Source organism: Salmo salar, chromosome ssa08 (genome assembly GCF_905237065.1).
Source record: "Salmo salar chromosome ssa08, Ssal_v3.1, whole genome shotgun sequence".
NCBI lineage: Eukaryota > Metazoa > Chordata > Actinopteri > Salmoniformes > Salmonidae > Salmo > Salmo salar.
In genome coordinates, this window is record NC_059449.1 from 22405887 (window position 1) to 22419548 (window position 13662).

General features: G+C 45.7%; 2 protein-coding genes and 1 pseudogene across 3 annotated transcripts; all 3 read right to left on the reverse strand.

The window, feature by feature from the left end:
* Nucleotides 1–645: 645 nt before the first annotated feature.
* LOC106610536 (zinc finger protein 425) lies at nt 646–2479 on the reverse strand. The gene is made up of 4 exons (XM_014209924.2): nt 2167–2479; nt 1745–1943; nt 1230–1629; nt 646–943 (listed from the first exon to the last, which is right to left on the reverse strand). The coding sequence occupies exons 2-4, from the start codon at nt 1819–1821 to the stop codon at nt 917–919; spliced, it is 504 nt and encodes a 167-aa protein (XP_014065399.1). The 5' UTR covers nt 1822–1943; nt 2167–2479; the 3' UTR covers nt 646–916.
* Nucleotides 2480–2761: 282 nt separating this feature from the next.
* On the reverse strand, nt 2762–10284 carry LOC106610534 (solute carrier family 43 member 3-like; annotated as a pseudogene). Its single transcript, XR_006770810.1, has 13 exons — nt 10044–10284; nt 8327–9441; nt 7618–7747; nt 7032–7078; nt 6275–6351; nt 5608–5700; nt 5171–5310; nt 4636–4786; nt 4378–4521; nt 4173–4280; nt 3732–3918; nt 3336–3459; nt 2762–3078 (listed from the first exon to the last, which is right to left on the reverse strand). The product of XR_006770810.1 is annotated as a solute carrier family 43 member 3-like (transcript).
* Nucleotides 10285–11083: 799 nt separating this feature from the next.
* On the reverse strand, nt 11084–13327 carry LOC123744175 (uncharacterized). The gene is made up of 5 exons (XM_045722625.1): nt 12850–13327; nt 12655–12758; nt 12298–12403; nt 11492–11851; nt 11084–11385 (listed from the first exon to the last, which is right to left on the reverse strand). The coding sequence occupies exons 1-5, from the start codon at nt 13133–13135 to the stop codon at nt 11084–11086; spliced, it is 1158 nt and encodes a 385-aa protein (XP_045578581.1). The 5' UTR covers nt 13136–13327.
* Nucleotides 13328–13662: the final 335 nt, after the last annotated feature.

Here is a 13662-nt window from a genome sequence, read left to right on the forward strand (position 1 = left end):
ACAGGCCTGGGACTTGTTCTTCCTGCTGACCCGGACACACGCTGCATTCTAGCAGTTCCTAGACCTGTATTCCCTGCTACAGCACTCCCCGGCCCTGACACAAGCTGCAGTCTAACTGGTCCTAGACCTGTTCTTGCTGCTACAGCACTCCCTGGTGCTGACAAGCTGCGTTCTAACAACTGGTCCTAGACCTGTATTCCCTGCTAAAGCACTCCCCGGCCCTGACAAGCTGTGGTTTAACAACTGGTCCTAGACCTGTTTTTCCTGCTACAGCACTCCCTGACACAAGCTGGTGTCTATGGAGTGTACTACTAGACACTGGCAGAAGTAGTCTATAAGACAGGAACACGTTTTCTTCTTTCAACACCAAACTCTGCTCTGACTTCTTCATTGTGATCCTCGTTCTGCTGTAACTGTCTGTGTCTCTGACTCCGTCTCTCCTCGTCACAGATGTGGTTATCCAGTTGGTTCAGACCTGTAAAACTAACCCGACACAGGTTACACCTGAACCAAGGCGGTTTGGGTTTGACCTGTCCTAGTCTTCGCCTCCAATCCAGATGACAGTTCAACTTTGACCCGGGGGGATGGACGGTTCGACGCCGTGCTCAACATTAAGGTGTCTCTCCTTGGTGAACGCCTCGCAGGCACATGGAACACTCGTGGCGCGTCTTCCTGGACTTGGGCTCTGCAACGTGGGTACGGCAGTGGAGGGTGAGGCGGTCGGGACAGACGTAGGGCGTGTCCTCCGAGTGGAGCTTCAGGTGATGGGGTGTCTTGTTGCAGTCCTCACAGGTGATGGGGGTGTCTTGTTGCACTCCTCACAGGTGATGGGGGTGTCTTGTTGCAGTCCTCACAGGTGATGGGGGTGTCTTGTTGCAGTCCTCACAGGTGATGGGGGTGTCTTGAAGGTCTTGGTCTAGTCCTTACAGGCGTGGTCACAGTCCTCCATGTGGTGGACCAAATACAGGGAACAATGTTAGTTTTTTTAGGCTGCCCATTTAGCTATGCTCATTCTCAATGGCAGTCCTTTTATACGGTAATATTTTAATTTAAAAACAACCATTCTCAAAGCAGATCTCTAGTATACCTTTGTGTAGTATTGTGAAGAGTAATTACAGGAGTCTGCATCTCTCCTACACTTCCCCAAACCTCTATGAACAGTGTTTCCTACCTACATGTATACTGACAGCAAAACCAGGGACCAGTCCTGTCAACCTAACTTTACTGACCTTGTGGTTATGCAGAATCCTGGCTGTCCTGAAAGCGTTGGGACACTTCTCACACAGGAAGGGCCTTGTCACCAGCTGAAGTCTCAGATCATGCACTGTTCTGAAGTTCTTATCACACTGGGTACACGGGCGAGGTTGCTCACTCAGGTGGCACAGGGCATGCACCTTCACCACACTGGCGGTCACAAACGTCTTCTCACAGTACGGGCACGGAAACGGCTGCTCTCCCGTGTGCGGCGACCGCCGTGGCGTTGGAGAAGTATTTGCCGCAGTGCGAGCACATGTACGGCTTGGGCCTGTCCTCTTGGTGGGCATGTGTTGCTTGCGTCCGTCAGAACGGAAGAAGGTGCGCGGGCAGGCAGAGGCCTCCCCCCTTGGTGTAGTAGTTTGTGTTAGATTCCTGTCGGCCAAATAAAAACAGAATGTGTAGGTTGGCACTCAGAGTAGCTAGTTCCAAAGAACTCACTCTTACCACAAGCTGAAATCACGTTTTGCTACGTCTACCCAGTACCTACCTGTCTGTGGAAGGTCTTGTTACAGTCGGAGCAGGAGTAAGGCTTCTCTCCAGTGGGGTGACATGTGCAGGCATCATCCTCCTGTCCTGAACATATGGCCACAGGCTGCATGTGTGGAGGGGTGTGGTGGAGGCTTGATCCACTGCCACAGTATGATGGATCTGGGTCTGCTTTGGTATCACTGTGGTCTACATGTGACCTGTTGTTGTTGGAAGTAAGGCAAGTGTCAACATTGGCAATAACTTGAACCGATTTTTATCTCCTGACTTGTTATGGGCTACATTTCATAAATTAACCCCCAAACTTGATCAAATGACCTCTACTGTGTGTTAGATTGCAATCAATTATACAGCAGTAAGCTACACACATATTGGACAATAATTTGTATGTTATATTGATTCAGTGTGTGTGGAATGAACTACCTGTGTCTGTGCCATCGTTGTCGAAACTGACATCTTCATTTTCAGCTTTTTCCGCCGCTAACTGGAGTACTCTGCTCTCTCCGTTCTCGGTACTGGACCTTTCACGGTAAGAATAACGTCGGCGACCTGACTTTTCGACAGCTTGGCTCTCCGCCATTAACGTTTTTGCAGAGAACCCATACAATGAGCCAACGGCACTTCCGAGATGGACAGAAATAAAGCCACGACTTCCTCTGTTGACATATGTAAAGATTAGTTGTTGTTTCTGAAGTTGTGTAAAACTAGATCGCATCAGACGATTACTTCATCTACCGTTCGTCTCGGAATAATATTGTAGTTAAACGTGGTTTCCTTCATTTCTAAAGCTGTTGTGAAACTCGGGATATTGGGTGTACCTCGGCAGTTTCAACTCTGCCTACACGAGACACAAACCTTTTTATACCAATCTTTATCAGGCTAAATTGATATGTGATCGCCAACTGGTTTGTTTTGGACTGCGTGACTCAATTTGACCGGAAACCAGTTTGTTTTCAATGACGACTTCCGGCGTGACGTACTCTGCCATGACCTATTACGCTTAAATCAGGACACAATAATGGATAATCATTTTTATTGACAACTATCCAACAAAACATACTGATGGAATATATGGGATTACTGTAAAACATAAGTATAAAAAAGCTTTTATTATTATTTTACATATTCCCTTTAAACAATTAGAAATAAGACAATTCCTGTTTCCCTTGGCTCAGGACCCTCATGTAATGTCCCCTACATTTTGGCCTCAGCCAATGTGATGGCAGCACCGCCGGCCATATCCTCCCTCTGATTGGTCAGTTTCCTGCAGTGGTAGAAGATGTTGATTGGATGGATGAAGGCCAGCAGAGTGAGGAGAGTCAGAGCGATGTTCACCTGAGGAGGAAAGAAGACAAAGCCAGCCCTTTTGAGAGAGCAGCCTTAACCTTACATGTCTGCAAAGTAGGCCAACTGCAAGTTACACGGTTATTATGTTATGAGCTGTGAGGTTCAACAAAGACATTTCAATATTTACTTTTTGGCAAGTACAGTACATCTACTAATCTCGTCCACCCTGCCGGCTCTCTCGCGATAGAAACTGAGCCTGGGGAGGTTAGTCATCTAGTGAGCGTATGTTCGTATGACCCACTCACATAGAAGGGGTCTCCACCTAGGGCTCCTTTGACCAGGGCGAAACAGGGGTACTGCAGCAGTGACACCACGGCAGACAGAGACATCACCAAACCATACAGCTTCCCAAAGTGGACCCCAGGAAAACTGGTGAGAGAGGGCAGGGAGGAGAAAAGAAAGGAGAGCCAGGCATCAACTGAGGGAAGTATGAATGAGTAGCACTCAGTCACCTTCCTTTATTGTAAACTTTAGTCTTTGAACTGTATTTTCTCATTTTAAAATATCAAGTCTATTGTCTATTTATTTTTGAGTCCCTTGTTCCTTCTATAATCGACCTTTTTATTTCCTTCCTGTCAGATCTCACTATTAATCTGCCACTCTGCCCCCACTATCTGTCTCTTTATCCCTCTTTCACTCACGCGATGCTGACGAAGGCTGCGTTGCCTCCGTAGAGGAAGGAGCGGTTGAGGACCTGCAGGATGAAGGTGAGGTACTGGAGAGGGAGGAGAGGAGAGGAGGCGCAGATGGAGAAGAGGAGGCACTGGAGGGAGGTGAGGAAGAGGGAGAGAGAGGAGGAGCGCAGGTCTGCCTCCTTATCTGTTTCTCCTATAGAGGGAGGAGGTGAGAGAAAGGTTGGGTGAGGATGATGATGATGGACACACACACACCAGAACCATGGCCATGCTCATTAGGCATGAAATAGGATTAAAACATATATATTCTAGACTGAAACAGAAGGTAGGCCTACTACCTTAACAAATAAGGATACCCATTTTTGTCTTTAATTGCTTAACATTTTGCTACTTTGTGCTCTATTGAACACCATCCTGTTGTTACTAAGCTAGAGCCATGTCACTCACCTGGAGCCAGAGGCTTCCCCTTGTGTCTGTCCATGATGAGGCCGTTCCAGGGAGCACAGAGGACCCCACACAGCTGGGTGAAGGCAAAGGCATTGGTGTACTGACTCACTGAGAGAGAGGGTGGAGAAAGAGAGAAGGGGAGAGAGAGTATTTAGATTCATTCAGTGATCCTATGCTTTGGTGTGTGTGCATGCGTGTGGTTTACCCAGGGCTGAGTCGTTGTCGGCCAGCCGGTTGAGCATGGGGTTCAGTGTTCCGATGAAGAGGTAGTGTCTCAGCTGCATGACAGACAGCCACACCAGATGCCACAGGAAGAACCCCGACTGCACACAGCTCCTGAAACTGGCCACTGAGAGTGTGTGTGTGTGTGAGAGCGAGCGAGAGAGAGGAAAAACATTTGAGTCAACAAAATGCACCTTCCATTCCCCAGCCAGATTAAAGATTGTAGTTGGCCAAACGACACCTTTCCCGGAGTCTTCCGACTGCTGCCCATCATCAGGCTGTAGGGGCATGTCGTCGGTCTCAGCTGGCCCCTCCCCTCCGGTGTCCTCCCCGTCTCTCGCGTCTTCTCAGACTCCTCGACGTTGTAGCTGTTGGACTTTCCAGGGCTTACGCTGTTGAAAAGGAGGCATCAGGGTATCATCAAATATGTTTTGTCATTGAGACAAACCTAACAAATCAATACCATTTGTTAAATGCCAAACAAAAATAATTATTAATGATTTAATTTCGTTTTGCATTTATCTATGAACATGTACAGGACTTTTTCCTGCCCAAGTAATCTGCCAACGAAACACTCCATGGTCTGGAAAACCCCCAGGCGAGTTGTAGTTCTCTCAGGTGACAACTACAACCCCCATACATACTATGGAATGATGTATCATAGGGCCTGGTCAGATTAATACTGTCGTATGTGTGGGAGTTGTAGTTCTGACCCGTAGGTGAAGCCCTCAGGGAGTGGGTAGGTGGTGTGGGTGGGAGTTGGATGTAGTTCTCACCCATAGGTGAAGCCCTCGGGGAGTGGGTAGGGAATGTGGGTGTTGGGCATGAGAAAGAACGTCCTGAGGAGGTGGATGACACTGCAGACGGAGAGAATGAGGAAGGAGGAGCGGAGGGAGACCCCTCCTTCATGCATCACCTGAGACGGAGGGAAAGACGCACGGAGGGAGGGAGAGATGGATAAGCAGAGCCACCAATGGATAGCTATTAGACGACCATGACTACATATAATACAAATAATAATCAATATATGGGATATCTACAATATATACAAATATAATCATTATATAGGATATATCTACAATATATAATCAAATTCATCTGTTTTATACACTTGGCCTTTTTAAGGCAGTTATCTAGTAACCTGACAAGCAGAACATTTTTCTCTCAGAGGCCTCTGTCCTGTAGGCTACAGTATGTGTGAGTTCTGTGATACCTTGATGATGAGGAAGACAGCGGAGGAAGAGTCGAAGGCTCCATTATAGAGAGTGATGATGGTGGAACGATGGGAGCCAAACAAGTTCCCAACCTATAGTAGCGAACAACAGTTCAACAAGTGTGGACATTCGTCCAAGAAGAATACATCCATCCATATAGTACACAGTAGAAATACAGTATCCATATAGTACACATTATAAATACAATATCCATATAGTACACAGTATAAATACAGTATCCATTTAGTATACAGTAGAAATACAGTATCCATTTAGTATACTGTATCCATATAGTACACAGTAGAAATACAGTATCCATTTAGTATACAGTAGAAATATAGTATCCATATAGTACACAGTAGAAATACAGTATCCATATAGTACACAATAGATATACAGTATCCATTTAGTATACAGTATAAATACAGTATACAGTATAAATACAGTATCCATATAGTATACAGTAGAAATACAGTATCCATATAGTACACAGTAGAAATACAGTATCCATATAGTATACAGTAGAAATACAGTATTTACTGAATAAATATCAGTTTTATGTGTCAGACAAAATAGTGTGACACACCTGTTACACAGATGTAATGAATACTGTTTGTACTGTCTGGAACTGTGTTGAAACTGAGGAGTCATGGCATGCTGCTGTACCTGTATGTTTGTGATGAGGAACAATATACCTCCCACTGCGATGAAGGACAGGGCTGGGAACAGCAGCATGGACAGAGCTATTAGAGAGAGGGAGAGAGACACAGAGACAGCATAGGCCAAGTTCAATCTCTACTCATCCAACATCCTACACTAGGAATGTGCTCTTCCTAATGCTTTTGCAGGGTCCCCGTCCCCAGTCCACCTGGTCGTACTGCTGCTCCAGTTTCTGCTGGTCTGCCTAACGTGCTACCTTATCCTGGACCTGCTGTTTCAACCCTCTCTCTCGACCTCTGAATGCTCGGCTATGAAAAGCCAACTGACATTTACTCCTGAGGTGCTGACCTGTTGCACCCTCTTCAACCACTGTGATTATTATTTGATCCTGCTGGACATCTATGAACGTTCGAACATCTTGAAGAACGATCTGGCCTTAATGGCCATGTACTCTTCTAATTTCCACCGGGAACAGCCAGAAGAGGACTAGCCACCCCTCAGAGCCTGGTTCCTCTCTAGGTTTCTTCCTAGGTTCCTGCCTTTCTAGGGAGTTTTTCCTAGCCACCGTGCTTCTACATCTGCATTGCTTGCTGTTCGGGGTTTTAGGCTGGGTTTCCTTACAAGCCCTTTGTGACATCTGCTGATGTAAATAGGGCTTTATAAATACATTTGATTGATTGTCTTTGTTCATTTATCAAATACACAAATATCAAGAGCTGTTCTGATTGAATAACAGCCGTTCTACTGTAGAGTCTATGTATACCTGAACTGGAGAAGGCAACCATCAGTGTACCAGTGGTGTAGAGACATCTGAGGGAAACACAGAGCAGATAGATAAAGAGGTGCCACACAGTGGGTTACGGTCTGTTAAACTTTAGTCGGTGACACATTTCTCAGTGGGTCAGAAGACAACCTCAATAAACCTGTAGAACTTAGATTAAAATATGCATACACATTCTACAAAAACAATGACTGAGTAAACCAGGAATGGACCCTCACCTTCCCACCCCCTTTTGATTCAGTGACACTCTCTCTCTCTCTCTCTCTCTCTCTCTCTCTCTCTCTCTCTCTCTCTCTCTCTCTCTCTCTCTCATCTAGGCATAAACGTACTAAAGAATTGTAATTAATTGACTATGTGTAAATAGACTCTGCGGATGTCCTGGAAATACTGGTCAGAGGTCAGGACCTAGTTATATTCTTTAAATGTTGACATTGTAAGAATTATTTGCAATGGATATGCCATATATCACATTGTATATGGGTATATCACCATCCTTACCTGACCAGGGCAGGAAAAATTCTGGGCCTTAGCAATGAAGCCTGGATTTCTGTAGTTGAAAAAGACTCACATTCCCAGAAGCCTCGTTGCCATGGTGCCGAAGCGGTCGAAGATGAATCCGTTGGGAAGCGTGAGGAAGTTGTTCATAAAGGAGGTGACGGTGAAGACCAGGGAGAACTGTTCATCCTGTCCACTACAGTCTGAGAGATGGAGGGATGGGAGAGCGAGAGAGAGAGATGGAGGGATTGGGAGAGAGAGAGAGAGAGAGAGAGAGAGAGAGAGAGGAGGGATGGGAGAGAGATTAGGGATGATGAAGACCAGGGAGAACTGTTCATCCTGTCCACTACAGTCTGAGAGAGAGAGATGGAGGGATGGGAGAGAGAGAGAGAGAGAGAGAGAGAGAGAGAGAGAGAGAGAGAGAGAGAGAGAGAGAGAGAGAGAGAGAGAAGAGAGAGATGGAGGGATGGGAGAGAGATTAGGGATGATGAAGACCAGGGAGAACTGTTCATCCTGTCCACTACAGTCAGAGAGAGATGGATGGATGGATGAGGAGAGATAGCGTGGGGGAGAGAGCGTGGGGAGGGGGATGGAGCAGAGAGAGAGATGAATACAGAAAGAGAGGAATACAGAGAGAGATAGAGAGGGGGAGAAAGATAGAAGTAGAGATCCAGGTCCTTCAGTTTTCTAGTATGAACTCCTCAGATGTGCTTCATATTCTATTCCAATCTATACTATTCTATTCTATGTCATATTGAACTGAATAGCATTGAACTACTCACCTGTTTCCACTGTACTGTTGGGTCCAGTAGTCAGATTGACACAGAGGTCAGTGAAGTATCCGTCTGTCTTCAGGACGAAGACCAGCGATGCCCAGCCGAAGACCACGCCGGCGAAACACAGACACTCCACCAGTCCTGTGGCCAGGGTCAGCCTGTAGCGCAACCCCACCCCTCCCCCCTCGCATCCCAGCATCCTCGCTGATTAACGGACTGACTGCCTGACTGGCTGACTAGCTACCTGCCTGGCTGACTGAGTACTTGCTCTGACTGGCTTGCTGGCTGACCGACTGATAGCTACCTACCTGGCTGACTGACTCCCTGCTCTGACTCTGGCTGGCTGCCTGTTTAACTGTCACTCAAAGGACTGTTCTTGTTGTCTTATTAATGTGAGGTTAATGGGTGACTGTATTCAAATAGACCCCTTTTCTAACCTCTGACTTTTCTATACGCCCTCCCTCGCTCTTTCACTGCCTCGCTCTTTCTCTCCCTCGCTCTCTCTCTGCCTCGCTCTTTCTCTCCCTCGCTCTCTCCCTCTTTCCTTAATATCCCTCTTGATACTTGCTTTGAGTGTTTGAGAGCGACTGGCTGAAAAGTATCTGTATCACTAGAAAGAAGTGCTGGGTGGGAGAGATAAGGTGTGGCATTCCAATTCAAACTGCACTTATCAGAAAATATACTGGTTAACTCCCCTTCTTTTCAATCAATGGCTGTTAGAGATAACACGTTTTATGACAGGTTTCAAACACCTAAGACTTGAAGTGGTAGTGGTGGCCATAGTAGAAATAATAGCAGTAGAATTTGAGTTCATAGCACACCAACATGAGTTGTCATAATAGTAGGCCTAGTGGTTAAACCCAGGAGGAGTGTGGACGTTTCTCAACCTGCAGTGGAAACTGATGAATGATTGCTCAAATAGCCCCTCTGTCTGCAGATGTTTCTCTTCCTCTTTCTTTCTCACTTCCTCTCCTTTCAGCCCTTCCTTTCGTTCTACTTTGTGTTTATTTCCCTCTCTTTTCTTCAGTGTGTAACTCATGACTTTTGTTCATTCCTTTGTTGCCATTTCATAAATGATCCTGTCATTTGCTTTGAGAGAGAGGCTATTGTTCATCTTCCCCCTAAAATATACAAGTGAAGAGGCATCACAACACGTGTCAGGTGTAATAATGCAGTAACAATTAATAATCATACATAGTGCCCATCAAACACTTTAAGGATAAATCATTATAATACAAGGTCGGAAATCGGAATAATACAGCCTAGGGACTATGGCTACGGTCTAATGCGTAATAAATCCGCTAATGGTATGAGAATGCGTACTGAGCTGTTGCCTAAATTGCAGTGCGGAAGACTACAACAGATACAGTACACTCGCCCTATAACGGTAATCCACATCAGATTAGCTACAGACTACTCTGCCATGCGGTCATTGCATTACTGTGTTTTCTTTGCGCGCAATCTGTAGTATGGTGCCAAAACGCCTCAAAATAGACAGTAAAATAGTTCGGTTATAGCGGGACGTTGGCCAGTGTACGACACCGTGCTGTCATAAAACAATAAAAACGTGTATGGCTATGGTAGAGCAACTTTTATGACAATATTTACACTGGCCACAGTCCAACCATGCAGCAATAATCATAAATCGTACGCTATGAAAACTATGCCATACATAGGCTGTAGCCTATACATTCAGATATTAGCCTATATACCAGCCACTCACCTTGTTTAATGATCCCACTTAGTTTAATGTCGATCCTCTTGTTGATTTGTGGTGGAACGCTAAACAGAGACTACGCGCAGGCGCCGCGATGTGCCTGTCCATTCGCTGTCTGTCTTTCCACCCGCACGCGACGCAAACGTTGGCCAGGCATTGGGGACTAGGCTAAATGGCCATGTTGGAACCATGGTCATGGACCAAAATATATCTGAGTGGTGAGTTGTCTCCAGTTGCTTATATCTAATTATAAACTGGGTGGTAGAGCCCTGAGTGCTAATTGGCTGAAAGTCATGGCATATCAGATATATACCAGGGTTATGACAAAACATGTATTTTTCCTGTTCTAATTACACTTGTAACCAGTTTATAATAGCAATAAGGCACCTCGGGGGTTTGTAGTATATGACCAATATACCACGGCTAAGGGCTGTGTCCAGACACTCCATGTTGTGTTGTGCATAAGAACAGCCCTTAGCCTTGGCCATATACCACACCCCCTCAGGCCTTATTACTTAAATATATACTCTAAAAGTAGGCCTAGCTACTGACAGCTGTGTGGGATTTCTGATGATAATGTAATTAATTGTAAAATGGAAATACAAACTTGGAATATGATTTGACAGCAATAATAAAATACATCTTCTGGAATGAAAAAGTAACTTGACCAATGAAAGCAGCCATCTCAACCATCAGCATTTTACTCAGAAACTGCCTAGCAACACAGCAGGGGACAATAAAGGCCAATCCACAGAACAGATGTCTACTGTATGTATTGAACTCTTGAATTTATGTGGAATCACCCTTTTTAAAAATGGTCCAAGTCTTTCCACATAAAACTTTAGATCATATGTAAAACAAGAAGTCAATTACGTCACACACACACATCAATTACGTCACACACACACACACACACACACACACAGGGCACTTCCATCACGTGTGTGTCTTCATGTGAGCTCGGAGGTGTGCGCCATGGGAGAAGTGGCGTCCACATAGTGCGCAGGCGAAGGGTCGGACCCCCGTGTGCAGCAGTTCATGCCTCCTCAGGTGACTGGGTCTGATGAAGCTCCGCCCACACACGGAGCAGTGATGCGTCCTCTCTCTCGTGTGGTTGAGGGCATGCCGCTTAAGGCAGCTGATGTAGGGGAAACCCTTCCCACAATGTTTGCAGACGAACCTCCCTCCTTCTCTTTGCTGAGGGGAGCTCGAGTTCTGACAGTCCCACCATTTCCTCTTTGGTCTCCATGGTGACCAGGCATGACGGTGACGGAGTGTTTCCCCGGGAACGATGCGTAATCGTCTGTGGTCGTTGTCGAGGAGGAAGTGTGTTCTTGTAGTTGGTTTTCTGACGAGTAGGTGAAAAATAGACCAGAGGTGTCTGTGTAGCCACCGTACCCCAGGTTCAGTGCTGCATACTCGGGGTACGTTTGGCCCAGATCCCCCTGGTCGACCTCCAGGCCTGGTTCTCCTCCCCGGTAGTGGGTTGAGGTCTGGACATGGGCTCTCTGGCTCCCTCTTGAGGCGGATTTCCTCCACTACTACAGGCTGGTCCTGGTCCAGGCAGTGAGAGCTGCTACTGAGGTCATGTTCCAGAGTTCTATGTTCCAGTTCTAAGTGTTCTATAGTTCTATATTCCAGTTCTAGGTGTTCCATAGTTCTATGTTCCACTTCTAAGTTGTGTTCCATAGAGTCAGTGAGTTCATCTCTACCCCCTGGTGTGGTACTCTGGAACCCCCAGTCCTCCTCAAAACGGCTCTGATCAGTGGGATGCGGTTGCCGGGCGACCAGTGAAGTGGTGGAATGCTCAGGAGCTTACATGCAGGAGAGGGGACAACACAGAATAGAGAACAGAAGGCAATGTCATCATCATCATCATCACTATCACCACCATCACCACCACCACCATCATGTAATATTGCATTTTGCTGGCTGGATATTTGAACTTAGCCTCCCTCCCTTCATTTAAGTTCTTTCCTTCTCTCTCAGTAGCCAGGTTTCCATACCATATCACATGACTCCAAAGTTTACCTCGATAATGACGTTTATAATATCAATATTTGCGCATAGAGGCGTTTCAATCTCCATTTCTCGCATAATTCATTTTACAGACAAAAAGGTCCCACCGTGTCGAATGAACAAATGATCTGTTGGCATTTAGAAAATTGTACCGAAACTTCCTGTTTCTATCACAGCTGTCGTGATAAAAAAATGTATGACTTTCCATTCCTTGTATAAAAACGTGGTTTGTCTCTCTCACCGTTCATCCTCAGTTCATTTGGAGCACCACATTCCCCTGGGCCGTCCTCCTCCAGTCTCTCTTGTTTGATGGTAACTGGTTCAGCCGTCCTGTCTGTTACAGTGGTCTGTGAACGGACAGACGGGACATACGGTGATAGTGTGATCAATGCATTGTATTAATGCAAAGTATTAATGTGAAATGCATTAATACTTTTATCCTATACTTATCCTATTCTAGCCTATTACAGACAATGTTTTATCAGTCCTTATTATTATACCATATAATTCAGCTGAAAATAATATCAATGCCATGCCAACGATTAACTATTTTACTGCTGATAAAACAAAAAAGTGTAATGTGTAGCGGTTACACTACCTCGTCCGTCATTAGTCCTACCCGCGCCGCGGGTCCATTACTCCACCCGCTGCTGCATCCCTGCTGCGTAAAGACTCGGTCGGGCTTTTGTTCTCTGTTGGTTTCTGCATGGAAAGAAAAGGGGCCACATTACTTCATTTTCGACTGTCGATTTAAAAGCACCAAGCATTTAAAATGAAATATATAAACACGTACGGGGCGTGTGGTGCGGTAGGGAACCCCCGTTCCAAAGTCTCTCGCGCAGCACAGTGCCAACTCCGTCCCCGACGTGTTCAATCGTAGATGTCCTTTTCCGGTGCCGGTTTTCAACTACTTTCAGCTTTTTCATCAGGATTTCGTTATCGTGTTTTTTCCGTGACAGTTCCCCTCGTAAAAACGCGGAGTACTCGTCCACTAGTTTGGTTATCTCCGCCATGGCGGCGGTGGATAGAGCTTCCATGATGGACGACAACTGCGTCTGAAACATTACGGTCTCCGACATTCTAGCTAGAATAGCCTAGCTAGCTAGATATTGATAATGGCAATCTTTAAAGGGAAAAATTACGATGTTGATTTTTAATATGTTTAAACACTGTGGCCTGTAAGTGGACACTTGGTTGGGTAGTTTAAACCCCAGATCATAGCGGTTTACAAATCCCTGTTCCTGTGTCTACAATAATAACAATGCAACATGACGTGATGACGTCTCATTCAATTTACCGTAAGTACATGAGAGAGTTGCATAACCATTTGGGGGCGCATGCTGAGAACTGCTCTACAGGCTGGCCTATAAATAAATAAGTTAAATACAATTAAAAAATATATATATTTTATTTTAATTTTTTTTAATTGTATTTATTTAACTAGGCAAGTCAGTTAAGAACAAATTCTTATTTACAATGACGGCCTACCCCGGGCAAACCCTCCCCTAACCCAGAGGACGCTGGGTCAATTGTGCATCGCCCTATGGGACTCCCGATCACGGCCGGTTGTGATACAGCCCTGGATCAAACCAGGGTCTGTAGTGAC